At 44.1% G+C, this 14,729-nt stretch overlaps 1 protein-coding gene across 1 annotated transcript; it reads left to right on the forward strand.

The window, feature by feature from the left end:
• Positions 1–810: 810 nt before the first annotated feature.
• Positions 811–1,752, forward strand: LOC117516474 (olfactory receptor 52N5-like). Its single transcript, XM_034177385.1, has one exon. The coding sequence runs from the start codon at positions 826–828 to the stop codon at positions 1,750–1,752; it is 927 nt and encodes a 308-aa protein (XP_034033276.1). The 5' UTR covers positions 811–825.
• The last annotated feature ends 12,977 nt before the right edge of the window (positions 1,753–14,729 follow it).

The raw sequence follows: 14,729 nt of genomic DNA on the forward strand, positions 1-14,729 counted from the left end.
ATGCAACGTCTTCAACTGACACCAGTCATGCTGGAGATCAGTGAGCTGCTCATGGAGCTGATAAAAACTGTTGTTCACCTCGAAAGCTTCACATCTCCAGAGGTAAGAAGAGACACACACACTCTAACGCACAGCGTGATGTTCGATCTGTTCTGATGGAAAACAAGTGTCAGTATTTCCCAACCAGCCAAACAGCTCAGTGATTTCTTATCTTTTGTTTTTTGTGACTGTGTTTCTTGTCTTTTGTTTTTATGCAGTCAGGTTTAATTATTATTATTTTTTGAAGGTTTAAATTTCCATCTTATTGCATTATTGTGTCAGAATTTCAGCCCTTGTGTCCTCTGTCAGCACTCAGTTCATAAATTTTCTTTCCATGACCTTCTCTGGGATCATCTCTATAGAGAACCAGACTTTCAGTGCAGTTATCCTGAATCTGGAAGGGTTAAAGGTCAGCCTCTAGTCTCCTCTTCTGTCAACCTTTGTGGATTCAAATTATTGCAGCCTTAATGTTCATATAGTCATGGTTAGAAATAACCACACGTTCTTTAAGTACAGAACCTCACCTCCTCAGACCCTGCCTCCACATACAGGGGCATCGTTTTTATTTCACAAAACCTGATTCCTGTTCAAGCTCAGGTTTTAGGAGTTTAATTTGAGCTCATAAATGAACGATTTTACAAATTCTGTTCACTTAAATATTTTTTAATGTCAAAGACTATTGAACATCAAAAACTTTTAATATATTCAAATTATTATTATTTTTTTACTAAATTCCAGATTGCAACATTTTCTTTGGCCTTCATGATTCATTATTGTGGTTTCAGGATGATGGAAAACTACACCTACAACAGTTTGGTGCTACAGCTGGAGAGACTAAATATCTCTGAGGATTACGTTCATGCCGTCTTTGTCGTCCTCTTTTTCATCTTCATGTTTATTATGGTGGCAAACGCAGGCATCACACTTCTGATTTTTATCAATAAGAACCTTCACCAGCCCATGTTTCTCCTTTACTGTAACCTGTCACTTAACGACATCCTGGGAAACTGTGTCGTGATACCACGTTTCCTCTCAGACATGTTGATGTCCACATCTGAATGTATCATTAATTATAACGAGTGTGTCGTCCAAGCATTCCTAACACACTTGTATGGAACCACGACTCACACTGTGCTCATGATTATGGCTTTTGACAGATATGTGGCCATCTGTAATCCTCTTCACTACACCACCATCATGACCACTAACATGGTGTGGAAGCTGTCGCTCTCTGCCTGGGGAGTGGGTTTTGTTCTGGTCGGGATTCTGATCGGTCTGTCCGTCCGACTCAACAGATGCAGGACTCTGATCACAAATCTTTACTGTGACAACGCCTCACTGTTCAAACTATCCTGTGACAGTGTCTTCATCAATAATGTCTACGGTCTCACCTTCACTGTGGTCTTATTTACATCTTCTATCAGCAGCATCGTTCTCACGTACACTAAGATTACAGTCGTCTGTCTGACCAGTAAGAACAAATCTCTGAACAAGAAGGCCTTAAAGACCTGCAGCACTCATCTCACCGTCTATCTGATCATGATAGTTTGTGGATTTACAACCATTATTCTGCATCGCTTCCCACAGTTCACATATTACAGGAAAGTGTTTTCCATTCTCTTACGTATGATCCCAGGTAGCCTCCAGCCTGTCATTTATGGAATACAATCAGCTGAAATCCGCAAATCTGTGTCAAAATTATTCAGAAACTGAGTTTTTGGCATACAAATGAAACATTTTGTTTCATTTGTATGAAACAAATTAAACAATTTGTTTGAATTTTATGGAGTAAAATTCCTAAAATAAATTATGCAGAATTTCTAACGTTATTATTTGTAGTTTTGAATCATGGCATATGTATTTTAATGCAACTTTGTTTGTCATCATAATATCATAATATGTTTGTCATCATAATATCAAGTAGACCGTTTCTGTAATTCTGCTTCTGTAAACCACCAAAATCCACAATCAAAATGTACATGTGTAGATTATTTGGTTTAATTCAGTGTGAGGTCATGTCTGGGAGAATTTGCTGTCACCATGTATCCACAATTCAGTGTATTTACAGAGCACCAAATTACAACATAAGTCACCCCAAGGTGCTTCACAAGGGCAAGGTCTAACCTTGCCACCCCCTGTTGACCCCCAAAATGTGAATCTTCTGCAAATCGTGAATTACCCACAAATCATTAATAAAAATTAACACAAACCGTGAATATCCGCAAACTGTTAATAATTTTGCTGCAAACCGTGAAAAAAATATCCCACGAAACATGAACATAGATCTCGCAAAACATAAGTTGGAAAACATGAAGACCTTTCATGACATATATTTTCTTTCACTTTAAGTACGGATTTCAGTTTATGGATCAATTACTTCAGGAAATCTTGATTGCAAACCCTATCTCCACAAAAACATATATTTTTTGGGGAGGATGGGGTCACTACACCCAGTGAGGTGGGTCGGCGAGCTTCGAGCATGCTGTCGCTTCTGGTGTCACGCGTGATGCGCTCCAGGGACTGTGGCAGGTGGGGTGGTACACCTATCAAACGATAATGCAGGTGTCCTAAAGCGAGCTCAGGGAGGACAGAAACCTCCTGTAGAGCAGAACTTTTCACTATGAATACAGACCATGAAAGCACACGCGGGGCCTCATGATCCTTCTGACTTTTTGGGTTTTAAGCAGGAGGTGACAGAAAAGTCACCACAGGAATAACTGGCTTGTGGCAGCCAAGCATTCATAGCGAGGCCACTTTTTGATCCTTCAATGTCTTCTCTTGCTGTCATCATGAAGCAGAATTAACCAAGCATTGGATTGTTCACCCACCAACTCCATGGTTGTGCGATCGGGTCTCCAGTATACCCCATTGTGGCCAATTTGTACATGGAGTTAGTGGAGAAGAGAGACTTGACATCGTTCATGGGCATCTCTTCCAGTCACTGGTTCAGATATGTCAATGACACATGGGTTAAAATCAAGCAACGGGAAGTTGAGGACTTTACAGAGCACATCAAGTCAGTGGACTCCAATATTAAGTTCACACGTGAGGATGCCAGAAACAACCATTTAGCCTTCTTGGACTGTGATGTTACAATTGGAGAGAACAAGCAGCTCCAGATAGGGGTTTAGAGAAAACCCACTCACACTGATCAATATCTGATCTTTGGCTCAAACCACCTCCTTGAACACAAGCTCGGGGTGATCAGGACTCTTCAACACAGAACCGTACAGGTGCCCACAACTACAGAGGGAAGGGCTAAATCACAACAACTTGTCTGGGAAGCCCTCACAATATGTGGGTACCCACGATGGTCCCTGGATGAAGTGCAGAAGTCCCAGAGAACAAAGAGACCAGACAGACAGGAGACGGAGATAAGAAGAAGAGGAGTGTCTCTCCCTTATTTAGCAGGAGTAGGGGAAAAACTACAGAGGATCTTCAGACAACACAAAATCCCAGTTTACTTTAAACCTGTTAACACCATGAGACAGAAATTAGTTCACCTAAGGACAGAATCCCTAGTTACAAACAGAGCAATGTAGTGTACTCTATCAGATGTCAGGAAAACTGTAATGAACACTACATAGGTGAGACTAAGCAGCCGTTACACAAAAGGCTATACCAGCACTGCAGAGAGGGCACCAGTGGACCTCAGTCTGCAGTTCATCTCCACCTTAAAGACACTAACCACACGTTTGAGGGCAAGGAAGTTAAAAGAGAGAAGAAATAGTTTGAGAGAGGGGTGAAGGAGGCATTGTATGTGAAACAGTTGAAACCCAACCTTAACCAGGGAGGGGGTCTGAGACACGCTTTGTCCCCTGTTTACAATGGGGTACTCAGGTCAAAGCAGTTTCAGTCTTTTGTGCATGGTAATGAGTCATTCATGTCATCAGGGGAGCCGTCAGGAGAGCCATCAGGAGAGCCATCAGGAGAGCCGTCAGTCCCATCGTTAGGAGGGACAGCTACCCTGTCATTAGGAGTGTGCTAACTAGAGCACAATAGGTGCTAATTAAAGCAGTTGTTTAGTCACTAGCCAATAGCAGTCTGCCTCTCGGTAGGAGGGATCTGGTTAGGTTTAAAACTCCAGCTTTTGTGGCTTCTGTTTGTTCTTCTCTACAAGAGTCAAGGCAGAAGTCAGACTACCAGAGCAAGAATTTTAGCTGAGGAAGCTTCTGCGATTTGAAGCATCCTCACGTCAAGCAACCCAGTCCAGTCGAAGATTCAAGCTTCTCTACTATGGAAACCATCTGGACAACTGAGAGCCTTCACAGAAACACCCACTGAGCACCTACACGTGCACCTTGACACTTTCACTGCCACACAATTTGTCATGCCCACTGTCAGAGAAGGTGACTTTCAGCTTAAATCTCATCTTGGCATTGGGTGACATATTATTAGATTAACCCACAGAAAGTTTGGTACTTTTCAGAAGCAAGTAAGATCACACTGGACTTTCCACTACAGATGGAAATTTCCAGAAATAACTGTTGTGGTGAAAACAATGACGTGTGCTTATATTGTTAAGAGTGTAATAGTGTTCTAATCATATCGATGATTGAAAAAGTAATTTACGGTATTGATATGGTAAACTCAAGAAATGATTAAGAGATGTGATTTATGAATGATTAACAGTGATGATCACATGAGTTATTTTTGATCATATGTACAAAAATCAAAAGTGAGGTAAGCCAAGTTGTTGTTATATGGGTAAGAGGATCTGACTTAAGAAATTGTCGTGGTTCGTCTTTCGTCTTCTCGGGATGTCGTCTTTTAGATAACACAAACTAATTGCAAGTGATATGCTAGAAAAGGACACAACACTTTAGAATAATTCAGCCTTAAGCAAGATAAAATGCACAGAGTTTTTAAGTTTATTTAAGCCTTCGACACAGAGCTTAGACAAACTGAGTCCTCTAGAGAGACTGAATATGTGACAACCGCGCTCATCTATTTATTGGAGACCCGCGGGCATCGCTCCTCCTTTGACTTTTTTATTTATTTCATTCCCAAGACATGGTTTTCTATTGGAAGCGTCCTCTAGTGAACCCTAAGCAGGTGTTAGGCCATTATTTCAATGTGACAAACGCTCGCATTAAAACGTGAAGGATTTACAACTGATTTTTTTAAAAGACCTTCAGCCACAGGTGCAGCTGGCCTGAGGCCCCCCCGCACGTGGCCTCAGCCACAGGTGCAGCTGGCCTGAGGCCCCTGCACGTGGCCTGCGGGAAAGCACCTAAAAGGCCTTGGAAAGCCCCTGACAGACCGAATGACTAATAGAGCCCTTTTTTTTGGGTTGAACACCTGCTAGTTCAGCCAGAGGACATACAGTTCAGATCAGGACACTTGATAGTTCATCATAGTTCAAATAAGGACCTAAAAATTCTTCTACAGTGTCTCCTCTGGGACTCGAAAGAGTCCCATTACATCAACTATACTCTTGGGTTGTTTACTGACAAGACATCTTCATTTGTGCATTGCAATAAAAAAGAAAAACACATCACTCAAATTACTGATAACTCTGGTGCGGATATAAATATAAGTGATACTTCACACGGTAAATATAGTTAAGTTTAAGTGCAGGTGAACCTACCTACTAAGGCACAAGGTGATCAATTAGCTGGATTATATCAACGCAAGGTGACATTCAAACATTGAGTTTTGGTGTAATTCAAGGCACTTAGAATGGCCACATAAAACAAGTTACAGCAACCTCTTAATCATGGCAAAGTAAAGGCTTTACATTGACATCAGTGCAACCAATCATCTTCTGGCATCTATTGACTCACTCAACCAGAGGCTCCAACCCATTATACTTGGTTCTACATATTATTTTGTTAAAGCGTCACACATTTATTATTTAAATGCATCAAATAACCCCTACGTTACCACTATTTAGTCAACCAATCAAGAAACTATTCTAAGGTTAGCGCAGCTATGTCTAGTTAAATGATAAACACCATAAATGGTTTCCCTTCATGTCCGTCCTTAAGTCATTTGCCTTAGTCAATCATATAATGGTTTTCATTATAGGCCATTTCTCAACATTCTCCACTTTGTTTTTCTTCTTTTTCAGCTTGTTTTCTAATGCCCTTTTTGGCCAGACGCCAAATTTAGGCGATGCATGTCTCTTGAGGCATGCTATAATTTAAGAAAAAGGGGTCCCTATGGTGCATCTTTACTACTAAATCTACAAACACGCCGTGTAAGGGTCCCCTTTTTATAACTTTGCAATGTGATATCTATGTGTACGCATTTAGCTTTATCTGTGTTACGCAGATGATGGTAAGGACAGACATTTACCCGACCTTCGTTACTAACATATATCTTTCTTTGTTTTTATTTACACTCGGATTTCTGGAACCAGTCCGCAATTCAAACTCAAGAACCAAGATCATAGTCCGTTTTCAGTGCCATTACGTCAGTCTGCGCTCCTCAGCATTTACTCAGCATCTGAAGTTTTGGGAGAAGTTGGGGAATATGGGGAGGTTGGCCTTTCAGGGGTAGTGGGGGAAGGATCAGGAATTCTGGCTTTCAGACAGTCGTGCAGTGCTCTGATGGATCTTTCCAGCTCCTTGTGCTGCTTGGCCAGGTTGTACAGGGCCCCCAGAGAATTCTTGCCCACATTCAGGGTGGTGGTGGCCAGCCCTAGCTGTTCCCTTTCCATATGCTCCATCATGCTGGCTAGCATGTCCATACTTGACTGAAGACCACACAGTTGAGTATGGAGGCCCTCCTGAGCACAAGAGATGTTGGCATTGTCACGGTGTATCCTTAACAGGTATGCAGCTGTCTGACTCAGTTGTGGCATGATTTCCTCAAATAGCCCCATGGGGAATGTGATTTGTGAGGGGCAGGAGCTGCTCCAAGGTTTTTGGAACAGACTCTTGTGGAAGACGAAGCTCTCGAACCAAGATTGCCATGTCCAGTGGGGTGACCATGACCAGATTAAGGTTGTGCAGTCCAGGGGACAGGAAGTACAAGGGGGAAAGCATTTCGTGTGTGGGGGGAATATTGTTGATGTCGCACAGGCAAGTGGTTGGGACACTCTGGGCATTTAGCAGCCTGTACAAAGCTCCCCTCTGTCCTGGTGGGTGAGTTCGGCTAAGGTCCACCCCTGCTGATCCTCCTCCAGAGGCACTGGGCTGATCAGAATATCTCTCCTGCCTTGGGGGTGGAAAGTTGGGGACAGGTCCTAGCAGTGAATTGGGTCTAGGATGCACTTGGGCAGTTGCTGCATATGGCCGACCTTGGCTGCCTCCCCTGGAGGGTATCATTGCCACTGGCACATGTGACTGTCTCCATGGCATCTGCAGAAGGGGTGTGTTCCTGAGTCCAAAAGGTCCTTCAGGTGATGGTGGAGTCCTTGGGCCAACTCTTGCTGCAGGCAGATTCTGTGAAGCCGTCATCGCCAGGTGCTGGAACGATGAAGATCCTTCTGTTGCCAACTGGTTTAGCTGCTGGATGGATGGCGGCTGTGGCGACCAATCATGTCTCGACCATCCCTCCTGTATATCCTCTTCTCCAAACAGTTCTGAGAGTCCAATCAGACTTGATAGAGGCAGATCAGGCATAGGTCCCTGATCAGGGGAGTCTGGTCTCTCAGCCATACTCCTGTGTCCTAGTAATATACATATACGTTCATTATTACAGCTCCATGTCATTCTTTCAGATATTGTCTATCCTATCCCTCATTTTTGTGGGTGCATGTGTGTGAATGTAAATGTGCGTGCATGTCTTCTTCCTCGTCTACAATATCACCAAGCACGGTCCATCCCAGTCCTCCCTATCTGGGGTATACGCCACAATATTAGGTAGCTGGGGGCTGTCGGGGAGGATAATTGGTATTTCATCCATTTCCATATATTCTGGTTCTCTGTCTATTTCGTTTGTGCTTTCTTCCAGGGCTCGGATGGCTAACAGTGGGAGCTGTCCTACTGTAGATGCAATCAGTTTATTGACCAGAAATTTTATCAAGGGAATACCACAACATATTACCAGCAAGACCGCCACCCCTGTTAGTGCCAAGATTACACCTATCTGATATAACCAGTCTTTCCATGATATCCACCCTCTCCTTAGAGTCCCAAACAGTGAAAATAGTGGGCCAATATTCATTCCATTCCCTACAATGTATCCAGAATCGTCATTTTCATTTCTCCCTCCTATGGAGTTACTTAATAGTTCCTGTTGCATCTCTTCAAGTGTGATTAAGAGCTCTGTCAAATTTCCGTCTTCCCCTGTACGCATGGGAATAGCTGTGCAACATTCGGTGGCTTTGATCATAATACAAACTCCTTGTTCATCAGCCATCATCATCTCGATAGCTAATCTATTTTGCATTGTCATTAGCGAGGTGGCGTGCAGTTGTTCGGTTAAGGCTCCTACTGCTGCCAATGTCCAGTTCAGGTATCTTTGCTGATTATACCACAAGTAATTAATCCACTGCACCTCCTGGAACCTAGAATGGATTTTTGGAGTAACCCCGAACAGCGCCAATGCCCATCCCCATTTATCCGCGTCTTCATCTGCTTTAACTCTGCTACTGTCTATGGCTTCTAACTGTCGGGGTATCCCTTCTGGTATCCCGTTTCTTACTGTGACGTTGTAGTCTGTTTTAAACGTCATTATTCCTCTTTTCTTACGTGGCATGGGTTGTATTGAATTTGGCATTTCAATTACTGTTATTGCTCCTGTGAGCATCACAGGAGCACAAAGGCCTTTCCAATTCGGGGACAGCGATGACAGGAGTTTCCTTTTTTGTCCGCATATCCAAAAGATGTCAGCTAAGGGTACCGTTCCCTTAGCTAAATTTGGAGTAGATACCCATGAAGCATGGGCGAGATTCAGTCCAATTACAGACCCCCCTGTGGCCGGTACTATTTGTTCACACTGTATGCCTGCTGCTGGCAGGGTGTGACAGACGGTAATGTTCCATGCTGTTTTGGCCGGTTTGTATTCTTGCTGCTTTTGCATACACTGTATGTGGTGTTTTGGCTGGGTCGTCCCTACCTGCCAATCGCTTATGTATTGTGCTACTAAGCCTTTAGCTATACAGAATGGGTGTATCATCCCTTTCTCTATTTTAATCATAGGTGGAACGGTTCCTTCTGTACTTAGAGGCACTGGACAAAGTTTACTGTCGGCAGCATATTTTTCATCACCTACTGCCATTTTCATAACACATTGTGTATAGCATTCTGCTTGGTCTGAGTTATGTTGGGGACTCCTATAACAGTTGTTGATATCAGGTAGGGGTTTAGCCTGAGGTATCACACCTTTCCGGTAACAGGCTATGCAAGGCTTTTCACTGATCTGCCTAGCCGAAAATTTCAACCATTGGTAAAATAAATTGGTCTTCAACCCTTGTGTACGGGCTAGGTCTGTACTGGGATCCCATCTCCCTAAGTGACTGCTTGTTTCTAGGCTTCTAATTGTCCTCTTTTTCCTTGGTTTGATTTTTACCCATTTTGTGGCTTCATGTACTGTAACAGTTACGTCTTGCTTGGTTTCCCTGCATCCTCTTTTATCACAAATTACCTCTATGTTGAGTGTTCCCTCCTCTTCACATTTGATGCTAATGGCTTCGCCTAATATGTAATCCCCCAGCTTTCCCTGTATTCCTATGTTCTTGTAGGCTTTTGATTTAATGTATACCAAATTATATGTTTTTCCTGTGTTTAGAATGCCTTGTTTAGCTGCTATTGCGGCCATGGCCACGGCACATTCCGTTGTATGTTTTGGATGTCTATTTTCTCCCATACTGACCACCAGTAGTATTGTCAATCCCTTGAATAATTCCTTAATCATTGCTCTGATGACTGTTGAGATGTGCTACTAGATGTGCTACTGAGTGAGCCGTCACTAGATGAGCTGTCACTAGGGATGTGTGGTGTATCTGTGCTTTGTCTGGCTTGTACTTCCTGTGGTTCTTCTGTCGGTAAATCTACTAAGTTGCTGTCCGAGTCTGATGTCTCCTGTGGCCTGTCTATCTGTCGGTCTGTATTTCTGTCTGTCTGTTGGCCTGCGTCTCCAGTTGTTTCTGAGTCTGCATCTGAGTCTGTCGCTGCTCTATCTGGCAGGGATCCACTACTCTCTGAAGCTGTGCGTCGTCTTTGTTCAATCAGTCTCTGTGAGCGCCTTGGCCGGTGTTCGCCTGGCTGCAGGGAGGCGTGGCCTTCCCTCGGTGCTTCTTCTGGCTGCAGGGAGGCGTGGCCGTCCCTCGGTGCTGCTGTAGGGTCTCTGGCTTCTCTTGCTTCCCCCCTTGGCCCGGCGGCTCTGCCAAGACGAGCTTGCCGAGGCCGCAGGGGCACTGGGCCACCAACCCTACAGCAGTGGTTTAAATGAAACCAAGTGTCCTTACCGTCTACTTTGACTGCTGTACGTGAGGCAAGAATAACTTTAAAAGGACCTTCTCGGCGGGGCCTGTCCCACTTCTTTTTGAACACTTTGACGTAAACCAGATCACCAGGCTGGATGCTCTGATTTTCGAGTGGAATCTCTGCTTCTCTGTCTTCTGTAGCACCTTTGACCTGCAAAAAGATAGTTTTGTGTATTTGGGTTAACTGTCTCAGATAATTATGCCATTCGTCTTGTAGCTGCTCCAGCGATGGTCCTTCGTAGGGTCCTCTCAGGTATGGAATAGGCATCGGCCGACCTGTAAGAGCTTCAAATGGTGTCAAATGGGTTAGTCGGTTAGTTTGTGAGCGCACTGACAATAAAGCAAGTGGCAACGCATCCAGCCAGGTTAGTTTGCCATTGCTGTCTGCTATGATTTTTGCTAGTTTGTTCTTTAAAATGCCATTAGCCCGTTCCACCGCCCCATTTGATTGAGGGTGATAAACACACCCAAACTTCTGTTTGATACCCAATTGTTTGAATGTTTCTTGTGTAACCTTGGCTACAAAAGCCCTACCGTTGTCAGATGAGATAGTATCTGGAATGCCAAATCTTGGAAAGACATCTCGGCACAAGAATTTGGCTACCATTTTATGGTCTTGATTTGCAGAGGCTACTGCCTCAATCCATCGGCTGAATCTGCATATCACTACCAAAACATATCTCATTCGTTTAACTCGATTTTCAGCTCCCATGTCTATGAAATCCATCATAAGATGTCTGAATGGCCCATCAGGGACCGGAATGTGGGCTAAAGGGGCTGTGAATGATTTCCGGACATTGTACTGTGCACATACCTCACACTCATTCAACAAACGGTCCACTGTAGCTGCCATATATGGTGACCACCAGACAGCTTTTAGTTTGTTCATAATTTGGACTCGCGAACAATGATCGGGTCCGTGGGCCCAAATGATTGCATGTCGTAATAAATTGGTGGGTAACACAAAATGTCCATGACTACTGCGCCACAGCTTGTCCGCTGGCCCCTGACTGCGTGTCTCAATAGCGCCTTGTTTAACCCACATTCGTTTTTCTTCTCCACTGGCCCTACTTTGAGCCACTATCAGTGCGTCAAGTGAAACCAGTGGGGCACAATCTTGGATGGTTAGCAGGGGAAACATATTTTCTCCTTGTGCTCCTTTGCGAGCTGCGTCATCTGCTAGGTTGTTACCTTGAGCTATGATGTTATTATTCTTTTGATGACCTGCACATTTAATGATGGCTACCTCAGACGGTAATTGGAGAGCTTGTAACAGTTGGGAAATCGCTTCTCCATGAGTGACAGGGGTGCCATCTGCTCTCAGGAATCCCCTTTGTTTCCAAATGTTCGCATGTACATGACATACGCCATAAGCGTAGGCTGAGTCTGTGTAGATATTAACACGTTGATCTTTAGCTATCTGGCAAGCCATAGTTAAGGCTTTGATTTCTGCCAGTTGGGCTGAACAAGGCTGATCAATTCCTTGGGACTCCAGTAATTCAAAGGTTTCGCCATCCGTGTTTAGTTTAACAATCCCCATACCTGCATGCAATCCCGCGGCATCCCGAAAGCATGAGCCGTCCACGAACAGGGTTAGATCTGCATCTATGGCGTGATTATACAAATGTTCTCTGGCTCTCAAAAATTTCTCTGTCTCTGCCACACAGTTATGTGGAGTACCATCTAACGGTGTGGTCAATTTGGTGGCGGGATTCACCGTGTGACAACGTTGTATTGTTATTTCTGGAGCGGACAACACAACTTCATATCCAGTGCGTCTAGCTTGTGTTAAGACAAAACGTTGACTGGTTAGCAGGGCATGTAACTGATGCGACGTGTACAACGTTACTGCATGTCCCATGATTATGGATGATGCTTTTTGAAATGCAAAGGCAGCTGCTGCTAGACCCTGATAGCATGGTGGCAATCCTGTTTCAATGTTGTCAAGCTTTGTACTATAATAGGCCAATGGTTGTTTTCCTTCATTTTGTTTCCTGCATTAGTACAGCACAAGCATATCCAGCTTTTTCAGTAACATACAAATGGAAAGGTTTCCCATAATCTGGGTTACCTAACGCGGGAGCAGATTGCATGTCTGTTTTTAGGGCCCCAAAAGCTCCCGTTGCCTCATCTGTCCAGACGAGGAGAGCTGCATTGCTTGTTTGCCCCACTGCTCTAATCATGGCACGCAAAGGTGCAGTTTTTATAGCATAAGCACAAATCCACGGCCGACTGTACCCTGCCATCCCAAGGAATGAAAGCATCTGTCCCACTGTTTGGGGTTTGGGAGCCTTGATTATAGCCTCCACTTGGCTTGGGGCTATACATCGCGTGGTCCCACACAACTGTCTTCCCAAGTATTCTACTTGTTGTTTGCAGAACTGCAATTTGTCCTTACTTACTTTATGACCTCCATCTGCCAATGCATGCAATACAATTAATGAATCTTTTTCACACTGTTCTTGAGTCTCTGATGCAATAAGGAGATCATCCATATATTGCACCAATGTACTGGGTATGTCAAGGTGTTGTAAATCTTCAGCCAGGACTTTGTTAAAGATGGCTGGAGACAGGTTCAGTCCCTGAGGTAGCCGTGTATACGTTAGCTGTTGTCCCAGAAATGTGAATGCAAACAAATGTTGTGAGTCTGGGTGCACAGGCACACTGAAATAGGCTGAACACAGATCGATTACTGTGTACCATTTTGCTCCAGCAGGAATGCTTGATAGTATAGTATGCGGATCAGGTACTATAGGTGCATCCATTTCTATTATTGCATTGATAGGACGCAGATCATGTACCTTCCGATACTCTTTGGTATCGTTTTTAGGGATAGGGTAGATAGGAGTATTGCATGGGCTTGCAGTTTTTATTAAAACTCCAGCTGCCATTAGTCCCTTAATTACTGGTTTTATGCCTTCAATAGCCTGAGGTTTTAATGGATACTGCCTTTGGTGAGGCAGTTTTGCTCCCGGTTTTACTTTTATTTTTACTGGTAAGGCTGTTTTTACTAGTCCTACATCCGTTTTGCTTTTGGACCACACCACTGGTGGTATTTGCTCTAACAATTTCTCTTGTTGGGCCGATAACACCATCTGTCCCTCTGGTCTAGGATTGAGCTCCACTTTTTGAGCTATAGCCTCATCATTTACTTTTAAATTAATTCGTATAAACTGCTGGTCTTTTGACAGATGTACTTGTGGACTTTCCATGTTTGGCCATTCTTCAACTTCTGAGGCTGTCTTTACCATTGGACCTAGGTCATGGGATTCGTACTTTTCTGAGACTAAAAGGGTCACATGAGGCGTGGCATTCGGCACTTGATACCATTGTTGTTCAGCTGAAGTTAGCTTGACAGAAGCTGCGGCCCCTTGGGGGCCTAAATAAATTTCTGTGGTGGTTATGTGAAACAGCCGTTGATTCATCAAAACATCCCAGCAGCATGCATAGTCAGTTTGTTCTTGTTTGGCATCGAACATCAGGGTGACATGTAAAGGTAAACTAGGTGTATATACTGCTTCATAGTGTTGTTCTGCCCAGGGCTTCCATTTTTCCCATTCCAGTTGAAGATTTGAATTTTCTGGTTGTAACTTCAGCCAGTATACCATGGGTTGCACAGGTCGGACCTTGTTTTCCATGTCCATAAGCACCATAATGTTGGCGAGTGCTTCGTCAGGAAAGTGTATTTGCAGTCCTTGATGGGTACACACTATCTGGGTTTGTAGCTTACATAAAATGTCTCTTCCCAGCAAATTCACAGGTGTATTTTGTGAGTATAACAAGGGTGCTTCAATTGTTTTTCCTGCAATCGTTACAGGAAGTGGGCGTGTAAAAGGTATTATTTGAGTCTTCCCAGAGAAGCCGATGGTCTTAATTACAGACCCAGAGAGGGGGAGATGAGCGCCCATTTTCCCTATGCAAAAGTATGTTGCCCCTGTATCCACCATGAAAGGGAAATCTCTGTTTTGTATATTAACAGTGACGGTTGGCTCTTCCTTAGGTATCATCGAAATAGCCAATGCCACCGTTTCCCCCTCTGTCTTCTCTAGGCCCCCCTATTGCCAATAGGCAGAGGGTCCAACCCAAGGTCGGGCCGGACAATTTCTCATTCGATGTCCAGGTTGTCCACAGCTCCAACACTCATTAGAGGGTTGATCCCCTATTGGGGGTGTTGATCCCATAGGCGGTCCCGCTTGACTGTTCCTGGGAGCTGAGTTTTGGAATCTGCTTCCAAATGAAGGTTGGCGAGATCCTCTTCGCCACCCTCCTCTTTGACCTTGAAAGTTCCGTGACTCTCCTCTCCACCCATGAC

This window comes from Thalassophryne amazonica, chromosome 9, assembly GCF_902500255.1.
Source record: "Thalassophryne amazonica chromosome 9, fThaAma1.1, whole genome shotgun sequence".
Taxonomy (NCBI): domain Eukaryota; kingdom Metazoa; phylum Chordata; class Actinopteri; order Batrachoidiformes; family Batrachoididae; genus Thalassophryne; species Thalassophryne amazonica.

Bases quoted from the DNA above. Each gene is read 5' to 3' on its own strand.
- LOC117516474 (XM_034177385.1), top strand. From the start codon at position 826: ATGATGGAAAACTACACCTACAACAGTTTGGTGCTACAGCTGGAGAGA.